Genomic DNA, 19413 nt, shown 5'->3' on the forward strand with positions numbered 1-19413 from the left:
AATGCATTTAAAAAAAAGAATGGAAATTTTTCTATGACTAATTTATTCCAGAGAAATCTCAGGGAGTTTTCACATCTTTCTTGTTAATTGCATCACTCTTGGGATCCTCAATGAGCTCCAGTTTGAAATCAACAGGTTTATCGTATCCCATAATCTTCACGTAGTGATTTGTATCAGTAAATTCCTTGGGATCCACAAAGAGTGCCTTCTTGCCCACCAGGAAGGTTGTAAAGAGTCCAGGTACATCCGGCACCTTAACATCAGCTATCCGGAACTTTATCTATGGATCAAATACACCAAATAAAATCAATCTATTCTAAAATTTTCAAGCCTCAGGGGAACTTACATAAGTAGGAGTCAGGAAGAAAGATATCGTTGTTGCAATGTATTCTTCATTTTTGGGATTGAAAGTCATAGCTGTGACATACTTCTTGGTGATCCAGTGCAACAATACCGGTGTGACAAAGGTGAAGAAGCCCACAAAGCCGGACATCAAAACAACCAACGGAGTCCCACCAAGATTGCTGGCTTGTTCTATCACAATCGGCTGTGCTGCAATGCCAGTGATGCTTGTGGTGAGAGAAAACACTTTTACAGCTTTCATTTTGCGAGTCAAGGGCCCCGAGTACACTTTTTCAGCCCCTTCTTCCGCATTGATGCTGGAGTATCTCACTGAAGTGAGGTTATGTCTCCTTTCATTGGGAATTCCTCCGGAAATTTGCCACAACACCGGAAGATTCTTACACCCCGAACAAGGAAATACTCTTAAGGATCTAACCAAAAGCATTTCACTTCGATTTTAAACTCAAACACAATTTTTCTCTGGAAAATTATCTATGTTATGACTATTGTGTGCTGAATTTGAAATTCAGCGCTGAGCGACAAATTGAGCGACTCTTCAGATTGCGAATCCCGCCAAAATAAAAATGGCGCGAAAATAGAGATATTAGAATCTATCTCCCTTCCTATGAGCTCTAGAACCTGCCTCTGTGCTAAAATAAAAGCTGAAGTGAATTTGGTGGTGCCAGTTGGGATTCTTCGAAATGCCGCGAAAATTCACGTTGAAAAATGAGAAGTTTTTAATGTGAAAATTGTTTAATTCCGAGTTGAGTTAAGTCATTTTCACAAGAAAATCCTTTTAATAATTTATTTGAATACAGTTATTTGGGTTAATTGTGAATAATTGTCGATATTACAGCAAAAACATTGGGAAGAAATTTTGAGCTGGAAGACACGTATTCTTTTGAGCTGTCTAAAAATTCAGGATAGGTTTGAGAAAAACCCTTTTGTACAACACTATTTTGGTTAATAAGGAATGCAAAAGTATGTATTACAAGAAGGGACACGACCTGCTATTAAGGATAAAATAGAGAAGAAAATATTTTGTCGCATTTTAGAGATTTTTTGCAACCGCAGCGCCGCCACACGTTTGTCAAGTGAGTTATTTGTGTGTCTCTCTCTCTCTCGAGTTGAATTGCGCGCGATTTAGGAAGCTTGTCATTTGAAATGATATTTTCTTTAAATTTTTTCATATTTCCGCAAGATTCAAGTAAAAGGGTGTTTAGTGAACAGCTATCCGTATTCCGACAAAGATATCAAGAAGACAATTTATTTTTATGAGAGTTTTTCTTTCTATTATGTGTTTTTGGCGCAAAAATATTCATCATGGCACCGTGAATAAGTTACCAGAACGTCAATCTGCAATTTCCATTAGAACTATCAACAAAAAATTTCCGATACTACACAACTTTTAATAAGCACAGGTCTGCTCTAGAATGAAAAGAACTTTTTTTTTACAATTTGAATAATTTTATTTTAAGTGAAATAATCACAATTTTATTCTTCGAATTGTGTTTCATCAATTCAATTATATCAAATCCCTAAGAAGTACTGCAATTATGAATTATGGTGCTATTCCAATGAAAAATGAAGATGTTTTTTTTTTAGCACAATCAAATGCTTCTGCATTACCGACTTGTCATTTTGTGTTGGTTTCTTTTATGACTGTTATCCCTACTCATTGTCGTGTTCTAAAATCAGAAAAACAGCCGTGACAAGAACCAACACAAAGAAAAATCGATAACGCAGAAACACTTGAGAACAGTCATGTACTAAAAAAAAATTTCAGGAGAGAGATTTCCTCCTTTCATTTTTCATTGGAATAACACCATTAAATCTGATAAAAGATAAATGTGATAAAAAATTTACTCTATTTGATGCTTTCATCTTATTCGATTTATATTTTTGCTGGGATTTTTTATTGGCTAAGTAACTCATGTAAATTCCATAAAAATTACAATAGTGTAATTTTTACGGTAAATAGAAATTTTACAGTATCCTTGGAAGGATATGTAAAACAAAGATCACTGAAACCCACTTAGATGATGCTGGTACTGCTCTCTTAATAAATTTGTTCTTTACTGGTAGAGGTTGGCCCACTTTTTGCGTTCATGCATCTTGATTAGTTCACTAATTTTCTCGCCAAAGGATAGATCAACTTTTTCAAAATTTTTGATAGCGCGCTCCTGAATGAACGCACTGGCATCCTTCAAGTGGTTAGCGATGTTCTCAGCTAGACGAACGCGATGGTCAGGACTCAGAACGCGACGGTAGAAGTCCGTGACCTGAAATACATGACAAAAGTTATTTTCATGAAAACTTAAATAAGACAATTCGTTGGAAATGTATTTGCAAAGCTTTTCAATGCTTCAGATTGTGAATATCCAAGAAATCAAGGAATAAAGAACAAAATTTACAATTCTAGAAGAGAAACTTGATCTAGATAGAAAATAAAATTTTATGCTAACAAAATATTTTTTCAGCATTTTTATTAGCACAGAATGCATTATGGTACACTGAGAAAAAAAAGAGGGCGCGATTAACTTTTTTCGTCATAATTTTAACACTTTTTAGGTGTAAAAATATATCAACACTTTTTACTGTTAATTTTACACCTTTTTAAGTGTAAAATTAACATTTCCGGAATGTTATTTTAACTTTTTCGGATTTCTCTCAATGTACTATTCAAATGCAAAATGAACATGTTTTTAGCACTTTACTGTTCTCAAATACTTCTGCACTATCGACTTTTCTTATCGACAAAAAAATCGATAATGCAAAAGAAATTAAGAACAGTTTTGGCTAAAAAATGGTCATTTGACATTTTTTTGTAAATTTTTTTTAGTACACGGTAAAAACTTTTGGACACTGACCAAAATATTGGAACAAGTCTTCCTTGGAACAAATTTTTTTGGAATCAATTTGTACCTAGAGAAAATATTTGTTTGTTCCAAAAAGTTTTCTTTACAGTTTTGCTACGAAATATAGTTAATATTTTGTAAGTTTTCTTTTGGAACCGTTTTGATACGGTGGAATGTCTACAAATTTGAGTTGACTTCGTTTTATACAAATTTGTTACTGCAGTCTTCCCTTAAGAAGAAGAGTTTTTTATTCTCGGTTGAAATTTCCCATCCGACGATCACCGGATTATTGTCAAAAAAAGGTGTCTTTTTGTTTCTCCTAGAAGATACAAATTTATTCCAAAAATTTTCCGTGTTCGTGGACGAGCTAATTTTTTGAACAAATATGTGCCGAAATTTTTTACCGTACTTATTTGTTCACATGATCTTCTGCATAATTGACTTAACTATGTATTGGTTTCATTCACAACTGTTTGGTGGTTTTACAACATGGCGAGAACCAAGTTACAACAGTCGAGATAAGAACCAACACAAAAAAGTCGATAATACAGAAGCATTTGAGAACAGTAGCGTGTTAAAAAAACATGTTCATTTTTCATTGGAATAGCACCAAATGTTCTACTGAACATTTTTTAGCACATAACCGTTCTCAAGTGTTTCTGCATTATCGACTTTTCTTTGTGTTGGTTCCTGTCTCGACTGTTTCCTCCAGTTTTCGTCGTGTTCTAACAGTCGTGACAGGTACTAAGTCGTTTATGTAGAGAAGCACTTGAGATCAGTAAAGTACTAATAAAAATGTTCTGGACGTTCTGGAGATAGATTTCCCTTTTTCCTTTTTCGTTGGAATCAAAAATGTAATCAACTGACCTGAGAGAAGTTGTCTTCGCTCTCTCCGGTATCGAAACGAGCCACATCCCCGCTGACTTTGTAGGGAGGTTGGAGCTTAAGGACACGTGGGTAGGGCTCAGGTCCACCGAAGGAATTGGGATAGTAGTTAGGAGCACCATTGCAATTATCTGTAAAATTCATAGGTCCATCGCGCTGATAGTGCTTGGGATTGCCGCGATAAGGACAATTTATCGGTAGCTGAAGGTGATTGGGACCAACGCGATAGCGTTGGGTGTCACCATATGAGAACAGTCTTCCCTGGAGAATCTTATCAGGTGATGCTTCAATTCCTGGCACAAAATGTGCTGGATTGAAGGCAATTTGTTCAACATCAACAAAATAGTTCTTGGGATTGCGATCCAGCACAATTTTTCCCACCTTGATCAACGGATACTCAGACTGTGGCCAAATTTTCGTCACATCAAATGGACTGTGTTTAAACTTTTCACCCTGTTCCATGGTCATTGCTTGAATATAAAATGTCCAGCTGGGGAAATTACCCTTGGCAATAGCATTGTACAGATCCCTGGTAGAATAATCGGGATCCTTTGCTGCAAGCTCAAGAGCTCGATCTGGAGGCAAATTCCTAATTCCCTGATCAGTTTTGTAGTGGAATTTCACCCAAAACTCTTCACCCTTGGCATTAATGGTCTTAAATGTATTTGATCCGTAACCATTCATGTGACGATAACCATCGGGAATTCCTCTGTCCGAGAATAGGAAACACGTCTGATGAGTAGTTTCAGGTCTCAACGAAATAAAGTCCCAGAACATATCTGGATCTCTTAGATTCGTCTGTGGATTTCTCTTTTGCGAATGAATAAAACTGGGGAAAAGAATTGGATCGCGAATGAAGAAAATTGGCGTATTATTGCCAACCAAATCCCAAATTCCATCTTCAGTGTAGAACTTGATGGGGAATCCACGAGGATCTCGTACAGTATCAGCAGATCCTCTTTCTTGGCCCACTGTTGAGAGGCGCACGGCAATGGGCGTCTTCTTTCCCACGCTATCAAACAGTTTGGCAGCACAGTACTTCTGGATTTCGGAATGCGTCACCTCGAAGTAACCAAAGGCACCTGCTGCTTTCGCATGTACTACACGTTCTGGGATACGTTCACGATCGAAGGCAGTGATCTCGTCCAGGAATTGATTATCCTGCAGCAGAACTTCACCATAGGGACCAACTGTTTGTACTGCGGTCTTAACACCAATTGGGGTGCCGTATTTCGTGGTTACAATCGACTCATCTTCCTGCAAAAAATCAAAGATCCGTCAATTAGATCCATAGGAATCAATTGTGTCTTGTGGTAGTTTCTCCAGTTTCCCCAATACCGTCAATACCATAAGCTGAAAATAAATCTTCCTGTGGCATCATTCGCATTCACGATTTTGCATTTGGAACACTTCTTTGGAAGTTATTTTTTGGTCAGTAAATGGTCAAAGAGAGTAGACGCCAGAGGCTAGGCTAGAGAATAAAGAACTCTCCTAATACGCATAGAATTAATTAGTTCCAGGAACTAATGAAGTGGGCACTGGTAAAAATTAAAGGATCAAACTGATCATTTTGCAAAGGATGGATCAAATTAACATGCTCTAAATGTGCATTTAGAGTTCGAAATTTGATCCATCCTTTTCAAAAGGATCAAGTTTGGATCAATTTGATCCTTTTATTTTTACCAGTGGGGTCTGTGGAGTGTTTCTTACAGAATAATTCCACAGTTTTCATACACTGAGAAAAAAACGGGGCTGCGATTAACTTTTTTTCCTCATAACTTTAACACTTTTTAGGTGTAAAAATATATCAATATTTTTTAATGTTAATTTTACATCTTTTTAATGGTAAAAATTAACATTAACTCTTTCGCGTCATTAGGGTCATATATGACCCGGGGAAAAAACAATTTTTTTTGACTATTTACAGTAATTAAAATCTATCGGTTTATGCACGACATCATAATAGAAGGATGTAAGATTCTTGGCTAATTTTCTCAAGACTCCAGATATTCAGGAAAAGAAAATATTTGAGATCAAAAATCACGAATTTCGAACTTTGTGAAATGACTTTTCTTTTTCAAAATTTTTTATATTCATTTCTTTTTTTCAGCAAAAAGTTCTTTAGAAACACAAAATAGAATACCCAAAGATTGTATATTGCATATTTTGATATAATAAACTATTCTCAATTTTCCAGAAAAGCGTGTAGAATTTATACGGGTCATATATGACCCTATGGTCCCCAAGGGTAACAGTGTTTTCGTCCCAAACATATAGCGAAATGTAGTTGGGACATTGTTTTTCTTTGTGAAATGCAGGTGGGACATCTTGCTCCTGGACATTTCATATTATATCTGATGAATTATAACATATTTTGCAATATTTTAGAGTATTCTGCAAGCGCCTCATATTGTGCAATTGTATTGTATGTGAATAAATATGTGGATAAGTTTATTTTTGCCAAATACCACTCAAAATATTGTGACAGAGACTGTTCAAGGGATTACCAGGAAGATTCCTTGAACACCAGGAGTACAGTGTTCATCAAAACAATCCAGTTTGCAATGGTTTTGGCCAAATTAATAACTTCAAGCAAAAAAAAAACTCTTAGAAAGCCCGTGATATAGATTTTGAAAATGGTATGTACACTTCCCTTGAGGACAATAGGGTCATATATGACCCGGAGTTTTTCCGAGTTTTCACGCATTGGAAATTTTTTTTCCTCTCTGAACTATTATATTTGATCATAAAGCATTGCATTGGGAAAAACTCAATTTTACATGAATTCATCTGCTGAATAAAAGTGTGACGCGAAAGAGTTAAAAAGGGTATCTTTTACCCTTAATACACCTATAAAGCATAATATTTACACCGATTTCGGATTGCATGGTAAAATAACCATTTCCGGAATGTTATTTTAACTTTTTCGGATTTTTCTCAGTGTAGTTTAAGTGTAACAACTACGGCTTGAATCTCGCTAAAATACAAGGTTTTGAACGTTTTGAAAGAAAATTCTAATTTGATAGGAAAAATTCATTCTTTTTAATTGATACTTTACGCATTTCGAGATTACCTAAACAAATCTCTTCAATCATAATCTTATCTGGGCTTATTAATTGTCATGACAAAAGAGTGTAAATAACTCGTTTTAAGCGTTAAAATAACTTGTTTCAAGCGTTAAAAAATTCTTTTTAGAGTTAAAATATCTCTTTCAAATCAGAAAATGAATAGGTTTTGCAATTTTTTGTTTTTTTTTTTTTTAATTTATCATTTTCTTTATTAATACTTTCTTGACGTCAAGTTCCCTATATGTTCCGAGCGTTCCGAGCGAAATATTACATATGATGCACGCACATGTCTTCATGAAACACTGTTAGGCATATTTCTAGTTGATGTTACATATGAACTTTGTCACGCGAAAATCTTCTTGACTGAAGTATATTCTTAAAATGAAAACACTTAAGCATATACTTCAGTCGAGATGAAATTTTACATCGAAAAAGAGTAATAATTACATCGATATCCCACGAATTAATTCAACTCGCACGAAGAGTTGTTTCAACTCTATTTACTAAAATTTGCAACGAAAAAGGGTAGGGGAAAGTGGTCTGCCTTTGAACGAAAAATGATGTTCAAAATTTGAGATTTTTTTCAGAGTAAACTACAACATGAGTTTTACTTTGCACTACACCAAAAAATTCTCTTGTTCATTAAGCTTCTATGCTTACCACATTCAGGACTCGCAAGTCCTCAGTTTTTTCCTGGTGAGGAACTTGAAAATATGATGTCGATATATTCAAAGGCAGCCTGCATGGTCTGCCTTTGAATGTGGTTGGGCAGCCTTTGAATCTTAATTTTTCACTGAGAATATTAGGGCTGTAACATTAAACGGCCCATAATTGATTAGCAATGAACCCTAATGCACTCAATAAAACCACCACTGTAGTCAAAAGTCATTATACAACAACGTTTTTTACATTTTTCTGAAGCACTGTTTTTCACTTGAAAAATTGTAATAAAACACCATTGAAGTTGACATAATTATCAGTTTGGAACATCCCGGTCGGAGCAAGATAGCATGTTATAGGTAATTGTATGACATTCGTCAGACCAAAGTAGGAGTTCTATTCTGCTCCCGGACAGGAAGCTGTCAGATGTTTCAATGTATGGAAAGAGGGGATTCAAAGGCACACAACATTAAGATTCAAAGGCTGCCGCAGAGCAATATTTGAAAACTTTTATCACCCACAAAATTTATCTCATCTGAATCAAAATGTATTTGGAGAAATACCATCCAAGAATAACAATCTATGACTCACAATAGAAAATAGGTGTGATTATGAAGGAATCACACCTAATTTGTTCGGAAAATTATTTTGATTATGAAAACACATGAATTGTGGAACATCAAAATTACAGTTTAGAGCTCAGTTTCGTTTTTTTTGCCCTAGCACATAGAAAATAAGAGCTAGGGTCTGCATTTTTTGATGACTTGTGAGGATTATGAATAGCTATCTAATAGTTAATAGAAAAGAATTTATGCTTTAAAGAAAAATGAAAAAATTACAATATTCAAAGGCTGCCGCATTCAAAGGCAGACCACTTTCCCCTAACAATTACATCGATATTCGTAGAATTAATTCATCTTTGCCATAGAGTTGTTTGAACTTTTTAGGTTTTTTCTTAGTGTAATAATGGTTCTATTCCAATGAAAAATTAACATTTGTTTTTAGCACATGACTGTTCTCAAGTGTTTCTGCATTATCGACTTTTCTTTGTGTAGGTTCCTGTCTCGACTATTTTCCTCGGTCTCCTCGGTTTTCGTCGTATTCTAAAACCACCAAACGCAGTCTGACAGGAATCAACATGAAGAAAATCGATAATGCAGAAGCACTAGAGAACAGTAAAGTGATAAAAAACATGCATTTTTTAGAAGTTTTTGGCAATTTAAGATTCATTGTTGACTGCTCCAGACCTCCAGAGCCACGAGAGTCACATAAGTCCAAGGTTATTTATTATCGAAAAAGCGTTGATTTAGACAAAAATTTCCGCCAGATATTTTCTAATATGTTATTGATTGCATTAATTAATTGCATGCCCTTGTGACCTTATAATATTCTTTCAATCGTTTCAATAGTTTCAATATGTGAATGTATACATTTTATTGAAAACTTTTCCAAGAGAAATTTTAGTTTTCCTTTTATTAGTTTATTTATAGACACCAGACATGAAAAATTTCTATTTGTAAAATGAAGCGTGCGTGTGAATTTTTGTATAAGAAAACGTGTCAGCCAATAGAATGCAAGGTCATTTCCACCATGTTAATAGAACTCGTTTTCTATTGGTTAATTCTCTTTATTAGAATATATTTTATTTTAATTTTATGTTAATGACACTTTATTTTCACTGAAGTTTTGTTATTTATACAACTTAAAATTTTATCATTTTGTGATAATATTTTATAATGCATTTTATTTACGTTACAAAAAATTATTTTTCAAAACAAGCGATTTCATATTACACATTTTTATAAGATTGAAATAAATAAATACATTCCTGATTCTACTGTGGATCGATCTGGTGGCCTCTCGCTTTTTAGGCAAGTGCTCTATAACCATAATGAAAATTTTCAATTTCTTTAGTGACCGATTTTTATTTTACTGCTTGAATTTAAGGAGACACCAGTTATATAATCCACTTTTTTCAACTTGCCAACGTCTTAGAGCTTAAACGGTAAAAGATATCAACTTACTGTCTTCGGTGACCCCCCATTAAAAAATAAAATCTCCAGATGTTTTTTCCTTCCCCCCACCACCATTCCCTCCAAAACCATCTTTTCTGATTGATTTCTTTTAATTTTTGGATATGTCCTGGAGGTATTCCAGGTGAACACTTCGGCCAAACATACATTGGCCTAAAAAAAAAACGCTATCTTGAATTCTCGAAGGTCAAAGTTTAACCACTCTATAGAGAGCCTGTTTCAACCAATTCCATTAAATTCGCATTTTTTGGAAAGGGCTTTGAATCAGTGATAAAACGGTTAAATATCCGTAAACGGCTTATCTTTCTCATATTCACATCTTTTATTTGTCAGCATGCTTGTAACTCATTACCAGAACATTTGAGAATGATCAGATCATATCTGTACAAATTTTCGATTTTGAAATTTTTTTCTGATCTATGAAATGATGAATCAATTTTATTGCCAGTTGACCGGTACTTTCGGACGACTCAAACTTTTAAAAATTCTTTTTTTTATCAATGTGTTTTAAATGGATTTGATCCATTATAATATTATATCTTAATAGCTAGTCCAATGCGTCAAATTTCCTAGAAAGAGCTGTGGATTAAATCCATTCAAAACATAGAAAAAAATGTATTGTTGGTAGAGCGCTTTCTCCTATTTATTTACAAAATCTCAATTTAAAATCTTCTTCAAATTGGGAGTTCCTCTTTACCATTTTAAAATAATATGGAAAATATTTCAAATTTTATAGTTTTGGCTTTAAAACTTGATAATATTGTTATAAAACTAGTTAGGGTAAAATGATATAATTTGGAATTAGTGTTACAAGTTGGACAATTCGCCGGTACAAGTTGGACATGGCTTTTTTTTTGATAAGTACAGTACAAAATTTGTTTTTAAACACAAGGAACCAAATTATAAAACTAAAGCATTAAAAATATACAAATAAAAATGAAGTACTAAATTCATCAAGACAAAAAGCCCTGTCCAAATTGTACCATTGTCCAACTTGTACCACTTTACTCTATAAAGAATATAGAATGGTTTGTTGAAGAGCTTTAAGACTCCTTCCTTCAGGTTAGAATTTCCAGGCTTTAATGTTCACGAGTAAGGAATCTAAAGAAGTTAATTAACGACAAAAAAACGCATTCCCGTAATTAAAAATTGAATTCTACATAATTTTTTTACTAAGTATATAAAATTTTGCATTTTTTTAAATAAACTTAAGCGAAAAAATTCAAATGTCATAGTATTAAAAATTATATTCAACTGAATAATATTTCGATTTAAAATAAGATAATTTTTTGGCAAGAGTTGTCAGTGAAAATCAAATTTCAAACTATTTGAAACTGAATTTGAGTTTTATTTCAAAAACATTTTTGAAAAAGTAATATAAAAGACCTAATAATGATCTTTTGAGATCGCAGATAAGGCGCTTTCCAAACAATTTGTTTTTTTTTTACAAATTTTGGCGGATTTTATCTTATTTGTAATAAAATAATATTGAGGCTTCAACATTGAAACTAAAAATTAATAATTTCATTCTAATCGTATAGTATCTTGTCGAAAAAATTGAATATGATATTATCCGGACATCGAATGACTATAAAATTTTAAGTAGTTGTACACCTCTATTCTAATAATTACCTATCACTCGGAGTTAATTTAATTTGAATGCCGTCTTAGAATAATATGAAACAATTTTCGAAATGGGAGATATCTTTTGAAGTCCAAGAGAAAAATGTCTTCAAAAAGTTTTCCCGAATTATTGAATTATCAAACATAATAACCTTTAACTTGTCAGTATAACAATAGGACTCACTTTCAATAATTTCTTGTAGAGATTGAGCTGATCCTCGGCTGGATTGCGATGTGCCATTTTTAATGCCTAATCCTCTTAAGAATTTGATATAGAAAATTACCGAAAAATCACTGACCACCCAAAGAGGAAGCAATAAATGCAATTGCAAATGAAAAGCCACAAACTTCTAGGTCACTTCGAGTAGGAAAATCACAGAAAAGTGAAGCAATGCCGACAGTTCAGCTGTTTTTATATTAACTCCCCCACGACAATCACTGGAATCCCTCACCATGTAGCCCCAAGCCCAAAGCAATACAGTGGAGTGTGCTGAATGTCCAAAAAGGTAACTATAAAAGGTTAAGGAGGAGTGTCTTAATAAGGGTCTTCCAGAAGCCCTCTTCTCAATTAGTTAAGCCTGGGGTGATAACTTCTTTTCGATAGCATCGATTGTCGATTTTGAAAAATTGTAATGATAGCTACACCTTCTGTCTGTAGCGAATATAAATATTTATGGATAGTCTTTTTCTTTTATGAATGATACAATAAATGATTTAATAATGTATAAAAATCCGTCATTTAATAAGTCTAACGGATATACAAATTTATCAATACTATCAATTTGATAATAGCGAAAAGTTATCATTCGTTATCATTCGATAAAGCTTTTGGACGCTTTGGATTGGATGTTTTTATATTAAAAAAAAGAAATGTAAAATTACATTTTTAATGAATTTAAAGTTGCAATAATTTAATATTCTTCTAATGTTCGTTTTTAGAAATTGAAAAATATGAAATATTGTCCAGCCTTTCGGGTAATCGTTACACATATGTAGACATGTGTAGTCAGTTGTGAAGGTGCGAAAATGCATTTAAAAATATGAATGGAATCTTGAATGGGAATTTTTCTTACAACGTTACAACTTAGGAGAAAGTACCCATGCTTCGTACGATTTCAAGCTTCGTAATGACTAATTTTTTCCTATATTTCTGAATAAAAAATATGACTTTGCAGTATATTAAAAAAAACTGAGCACTTTTAGTTTTTAAAATGTGAGTGCGATGAGCAAGGGCCCATCAAACCTAATAAAAAGTGAAGATATTTTTCATTTTTCCTTGTAAAAATTTTGCAGATATTGCACCGCGACTTAAACAAATTTGCTCGTAGTTCTTGTATTATTTCGGCGAACATTATGAAATATGTATTTCTAGATAGTTTTTAATGCACGATTTCGAAATATATCAAACTGATAAGTCAATTCTCTTTAGGAAAAAACTTGCCAATAGTCTTCAGTGCCTCTGTGCAAAAATGTATGGAAAACTGAAATGTCGAGTGACTGGTACTGAGTCTGAACTGAACTGTGACTGGCGATGAGTCACATTTATTGAGAAACAAAGGAAAAGCTTAGTCCTTACGAAACTTGGGATCGTACGAAGCATGGGCACATTCTCCAACAATCAATTTATTTGAAGAAAAAGTGTAGATTTTTTTACCTTACAACAGTTGAATTGTTCTTTGGATACTCAATGAGCTATCCAGTAGGGGAATTCTGTAATGATATGACAATGCCATATGACAGATTTTCGTAGTAAATTCTAGAACATGACAACATTAAACGCCAATGAGCATTGAATGGCTGTTGCAAGGAGCTCTATGAGGCTATTAGTAACTGATATGAATTTGATTTTTGATTATTTTTTTCCGAATTTACCACATAAAAAGTTTTAAATTTGTCATATGACATTGTCATATCATTACAGAATTCCCCTCCAGGAACCGATCCCATTAAAATCATCCTATCCTAGAAATTTCGAACCTCAGGAAACTTACATAAGCACGAGTGAGGAAGAAAGATATCATTGTATAGAGTCATTGTATAGATATCATCTGTATAGTCCCTCAAATGTAAAATTGTTTGCTTGGGGCATTAATAAATGTTTTATTATTATTTTTTATTATTGTTGTATTCTTCATTCTCGAGATTTAAAGTCATTGGTGTGACATACTTCTAGAGGATTCAGCTCTACAATACTGTAGTGCTACAATTGCATGTATAATGATATTATTCCAATGAAAAATGAACATGTTTTTAGCACATGACTGTTCTCAAGTGCTTCTGCATTATCAATTTTACTTTGTGCATTGATATCTGTCACGATTGTTGGATAGTTTTAGAACACGGCGAAGATTGGGGAAAGTAGTCAATACAGAAATCTACATAACGAAAAGTCGATAATGCAGAAGCACTTGAGAACAGTAAAGTGTTAAAAACAAAAGTTAGTTTTTCGTTCGAATAGAACCATTATGCACTTAATCTACTCAAAATATAAAAATATGACAACTGATAAGCCCAGATAAATTTTTGGTTGCAGAGATTGGCAAATAAAATACATACATTGTTCAGGTCATCTTGAAATAAGTGCGATATCGACTAAGGAATAAATTTTTGTATTCAAAATAGAATTCTATTCCAAAACCTTGTATGTAGGACCAGGGAAACAGTCGAGACAGGAAGGAACACAAAGAAAAGTCGATAATACAGAAGCACTTGTGAACAACAGAGTGCTAAAAAAATGTTCAGGAGCATATTCATTGCAATAGCACCATAACGCCCTTTTTGCTCATTGTTGCTGGATGGCACCCGAACTAGGTTATGTTAAGTCTCTTCTCGTTGAATATTCCTCCTAGAAACTTGATAAACTTCTAGCGGATTCTTACATCCCGAACACGGGGTGATACACATACAATTTTTTAAAGCTCGGCTCCTTGGTCGATTCCGACTCCAGCACTGAACGATGAGCGTGAAAAAGTAGGAGCTTGCGAAATCCCGCCAATATAAAAGTGGCGCGAAAGATAGAAAAAAACCTCAGACATTCTTCAAAAGTGAGACGAAAAATATCAAAGAAATGAAGCCTCTGTGGTGGCAGATAATTACAAGAATAGTGGATGAATATTTTGTGGATGGAGCAGTTGATCAGGAAGAAGAGTATAATGTGGAAAAGTATAAAAATAAATTGATTAATGCTGTATTGCTTTTCTTTTTGTCTCGCAGAATTTACGTTAAAAGATCTCCAAAAAGAAGTGCATAATATCTTTTAGAAATGTTCTTCTGGGATGCAGGAAATCCCAAATCACAAGGGGACATCGTGAAAATTGATGGAATTAGATCGAAACGAGAAGGAAATGCAACTGATTCAGCTATTGGCTTAGGCTTAGACCTTAATTTTACTAAGATCCTTGTTCAATAAAATCCTGGAAACTAATCACTTCTCTTCATTTTCTCATTGTCCCCAGGTGGAAGTGAAACCTTCCAGCAGCACAAAAGATTATTTCCAATTGAAAATCCACACTATAAGAGTTCCTCGAATGTGTTTGTGCAATGTGACCTAAAATGTAACACGCACTTCAAATGGAATTGTTGCAATTAATTTGAATATCCAATAAATGCATTTTCTTACAAAATAAAAATATTTATTGAGGAATCCCTTGTTACACTTTCTTTTGAACGAATCGAGTTTACCAGGGAAATGTATACATTGTTTGTTTCAATTAATTCTATTTGAAGAACTCTTTTAAAGCTTTTGAGGAGACTTTCGCGGTGGAATAATGAAGATTTTATTTTTGTAAGTAACTTTAAGTATATCTTGCAATGTAATTTTATTTGATGTAAATTCGATAATGTACCTTTTTTACTAATCTTATATATAGCGAACTTTCAAAAAAAAATTCATCTCATTTTATAAACTTATTGGTTGATAAAAAGTTTCTATATAATTGATAATATATACGAAATTTTCCATCCCATGATTATGAAATTATTTTTTCAAATCACGATGGTTCTTAGAGCTTTTACATGAAGCAACAGAAACAAAAAGTACTAATTAAAAAAGACAGATAATACAGGTTAGAAATGTGAACCAATCTTTAAAAAAATATGGGACTGCAGAGAAAGTTTAGGCGGAAGGTTTCCGGGAGTAACTTACACCTTATTCTGATGATAATAACAATAATAATATTCAACTGCTGGAACTCCACGAGAGAGCAGTTTCCACAATTCTATTTTTACCAAACGGTGAGAAATATTGACTTCCGGTCTTCAATGACTGCCCCCGCCGCCACCCGATAAATCAACAGCGAACTAACTTAAGCTGTCTACACACTAGGCAAATTTTGCAATAATAACATTTCAAAGTGACTTGAAATAAACCTTCAATATTGAAGCGAATATTGAAACGAATATTTCAATATTTGCCTACACACTGAGCAAATTGTCTTTAATATTAAAATTTCAATATTACAATTTATAAAAATACCGTTCTGGTCAGAGATTCAGGTCTTTTCAAACATCGAAAAACTCCTGGAATTATCATGTTTTTGAACAGAAAGACATCTCAGAATATCATCGTAGACAGGACCAGAGATTCTGCTGTATATCCAGCTCAATTCTGCCCAGAAACCCATCTTTGTCAGGACTTCTCCCCTACTTCCTCCAGAAAATCTCTGGTTGGTCAGAAGATTTCTCCTGGTTCCTCGAGGAAATCACAGAACTTCTGGGATATTCTTCTGTATTTTGTCAAAAACATACAAAATACCCATGTTAGTCAGAAGATATCTCCTGGTTCCACCAGGTAATCACAGATCTTGTGGGATTTTCTTTCGGATTTTGTTAAAAACACCGAAGATACCCAAATTGGTCAGAAGATTTCTCCTTGTTCCTTCAGGAAAACACAGATCTTCTTGGATTTTCTTCTGTATTTTGTCAACAACGCCCAAAGTACGCAAATAGTTCAGAAGATTTCTTCTGGTGTCTCCAGCAAGTTACAGATCTTCTGAGATTTTCTGTGATTTCCTGGAGGAATCAGAAGAAATCCTCTGATTAACATGGGTATCTTGGGTGTTCTTGACAAAATACAGAAGAAAATCCCAGAAGATCTGTGATTTCATGGAGGAACCAGGAGAAATCTTCTGACCAATTTGGGTATTCTGGGTGTATTCGACCAAGTGCACAATAAAATTCCAGAGAAACTGTCATTGCCTGGAGGAAGCAGGTGAGAAGTGCTAACCAAGCTGGGTTCTTGGAAAGATTTGACAAAATGTACAACGAAATTCCAAGAATATCGGATTTCTGGAGGAAGCAGGAAATGATGTTGTCCTGACTTTAATTTTAATCTTGGATGTATTTTCATTTATGAACAAGGAGATCCCGGTAGTTCTGTGATGTTTTGAAGGAAAAAGATACCTGACCATTAAAAAATATTGAAGGAAATATCACATCGATTTTGATATTTAGAATTTCTTTGAAATTTTATTTCAATGTGAATTTGAAAATTTTTATTGACATTATTTGGCCAAGTGTGTAGCCATTCAAAATAATGAAATAAAATATTGAAAAAAATGCTCCATATTGAAACAAATTTTGCAATAATTGCCTACACATTGGACAATTTTTTCTTCAATATTGAAACTTTTATGTCAATAAATCTTTGCAATGTGGGGGCAATTCTTGTTAATATTGGATATTGAAAAGAAATATTGCAATAGATTTTGTCTAGTGTATAGCCAGCTTTAGGGCAAAATCACATTGACAATAAAAAGCTCGCCGTAGCCTCATCGTATTTCGTTAATTTACGCATTTTCATTGCAATTCTTACGCAAATTCTCAATTGCCGTATTGCCTTATCTCATACTCGGTGGCAGTAGGTGAAAATAATATAAGAAAATTGAAGAAATAAAACGAAAATTTAATGAAGGGTGATCAAAAAAACTAAGAGAAATAATTCGCACAGTTTTTTTTGCTCGCCATTTATCGCATTTCCGTTTTATTTCTTCAATTTTCTTATATTATTTTCACCTACTGCCACCGAGTATGAGATAAGGTAATACGGTAATCGAGAATTTGCTTAAGAATTGCTATGAAAATGCGTAAATTAACGAAATACGGTGAGAATTTTACTGTCAATGTGATTCTGCCCTTACCCAAATTATTCCCCACCCCTTCCAACCCCTTTAAAAATATGTTTTTTGACTTATTTCCAAATTGGCCCAGGCGATTTCGTTCAGTTTTGGATGTTTTGAAGGTAGTTCAGCTGAACATTCGTTCGTTGATAAAATATTTATTATTTTTTTAAAACAGCATCCTTTTAAAATACCCACTTCTTGAACCATTTTCAATTTCGAAATGGTTTTATAATACCTTTGGCACACTTTCTAGATCAGGAAAATTTCATAAAGTCAAATTCACTTCTCTGGCTTTCTCAACAGATTTCATAAGCCTATCCCAGTCTTTCGATCTAAAATTCGACTGAACTAAATTTAATTTGGTATGATGTTTAAAAGAAGAAGAAGAATGCGAAAAAGTAGGATAGACATATGCAAAGCTTTAAAGAAAGGGATGTGAATTTTGACTTCGTGAAATTTCCCTGACTTAAAAGTTGTGCCGGAACCATAATGATTTATACACAAATTTAAATCGACATTAATCTTATATGCATTCAAAAACCTTGTGAAAAAGAATATAAGGCAGAACCCCTTCTCAGGAATTCGAGCAGCTCGCAAAGCCTCGGACGCTTTTCTATCCCTTTTACGGTGTTATCACACTTGCACATTAAATTTTTTATGTGATTCACATTAATTGTCGCTTGTGAGCGTCCAAATATGTTATTTGTGTCTTTGAGTCACTTAATATTTGGGGTTTTTCTATTTATTGATAAATAAGTGGACTTGGCCTGCAAAAATAAGTTTAAATTTACCTAAAGCATAAATATTTTTCACATTAAAAAATTAAAGAGAAAATCACATTAATTTTCCGCATTAATGCTATAAATCATTTATATCAAATTTTGCGGGTCAAGTCTACCTTTTTATCAACAAATAGATCAAATTTTGAATATAAAATGATTCAAACACACAAATTACACATTTAGACTTTCACCAGCGACAATTAATGTGAATCATATTAAAATTTTAATGTGCAATTGTGATTACACAGTTATGTTAATAAATAGTTCCATTTAGAACTTAACTTAACTTAAAAAAAAAAACAGCGAGAATTTTCGCGATATTTATCAAATTTTTACTTGTTTAAATTTTCCCAATATTGTGTTCAAAATATTAATTTATAATAGATTTGATAAATTTGATTTGATAATGATATAAATGACATTAATGATATACTGATTTATGCTTGTGATTTCCCGGAAAAAGGATCGCTGTTTTAGTCGTGGTGTCAGCAAGCAAGTTTACCTCAAGAGATGGTAGGGGACCCAAACATTCACTAAACATTTGGAATCCCTCAGCTGGAAAATTGAGAATGAAGCATGGGAAACATGGAAAAACGCTGGGTGTTCTTCAAATCCACCCAGAAACTTTGCAAGAAAATGTGCTTCATGGAGAAACCGAGTCGGAGGCCTCAATGAAGCTCAAGCGACTGCTTAAGTGCATTCACAGTGGAATGGAAAATTCAGTGTCTTCAGTACTGGCCGATACTTCTGACTGTCCTTGTCCTCTTCGGTCAACACACAGAAAAATACTTTCCAACTCTCCCTACGAGCGGGAAAAAGAGACTTCAGAAGAGGAAATGCCTGACACTATCGATGAGAATCCCTGCGAAGAATTTGAGAGCGATGGAAGGGAAAATTTGAAGAAACTGCGAAGCATTATCGATGAGATATTGGTGACTTTGGATACAGTTGAGAGGCAGAAAGCCACCGTGGAGGATTTGAGGGATAAGCTGAGTATGGGGGAAAATTAGTGAGAATTGTGTCGCCAGGATCAGAGGCTTGAA

The 19413-nt window shown here is 33.8% G+C and overlaps 2 protein-coding genes across 2 annotated transcripts in view; both read right to left on the reverse strand.

Annotated features, from left to right (window-relative positions):
• Window positions 1-26: 26 nt before the first annotated feature.
• LOC129804736 (transmembrane protein 70 homolog, mitochondrial) lies at window positions 27-883 on the reverse strand. Its single transcript, XM_055852297.1, has 2 exons — window positions 347-883; window positions 27-280 (listed from the first exon to the last, which is right to left on the reverse strand). Exons 1-2 carry the CDS (start codon window positions 785-787, stop codon window positions 59-61), a joined length of 663 nt encoding a protein of 220 aa, XP_055708272.1. The 5' UTR covers window positions 788-883; the 3' UTR covers window positions 27-58.
• Window positions 884-1786: 903 nt separating this feature from the next.
• LOC129804739 (catalase-like) overlaps window positions 1787-19413 on the reverse strand; it is a 30150-nt gene continuing 12523 nt past the window's right edge. Inside the window, exons 2-3 of the mRNA XM_055852300.1 lie at window positions 4068-5342; window positions 1787-2624 (exon numbers count right to left, since the gene is read on the reverse strand). Coding sequence (XP_055708275.1) covers window positions 2418-2624; window positions 4068-4862 — 1002 coding nt within the window. The 5' untranslated portion in view covers window positions 4863-5342 and the 3' untranslated portion in view covers window positions 1787-2417. The remainder of the gene's footprint in view (window positions 2625-4067; window positions 5343-19413) is intronic.

The sequence above is a fragment of the Phlebotomus papatasi genome, chromosome 2, assembly GCF_024763615.1.
Source record: "Phlebotomus papatasi isolate M1 chromosome 2, Ppap_2.1, whole genome shotgun sequence".
NCBI lineage: Eukaryota > Metazoa > Arthropoda > Insecta > Diptera > Psychodidae > Phlebotomus > Phlebotomus papatasi.

Coding starts and splice junctions, on each gene's coding strand:
- LOC129804736 (XM_055852297.1), bottom strand. CDS start 787: ATGCTTTTGGTTAGATCCTTAAGAGTATTTCCTTGTTCGGGGTGTAAG. Junction 281..346: donor TCTTCCTGACTCCTACTTAT/GTAAGTTCCCCT, acceptor TTTGATCCATAG/ATAAAGTTCCGGATAGCTGA.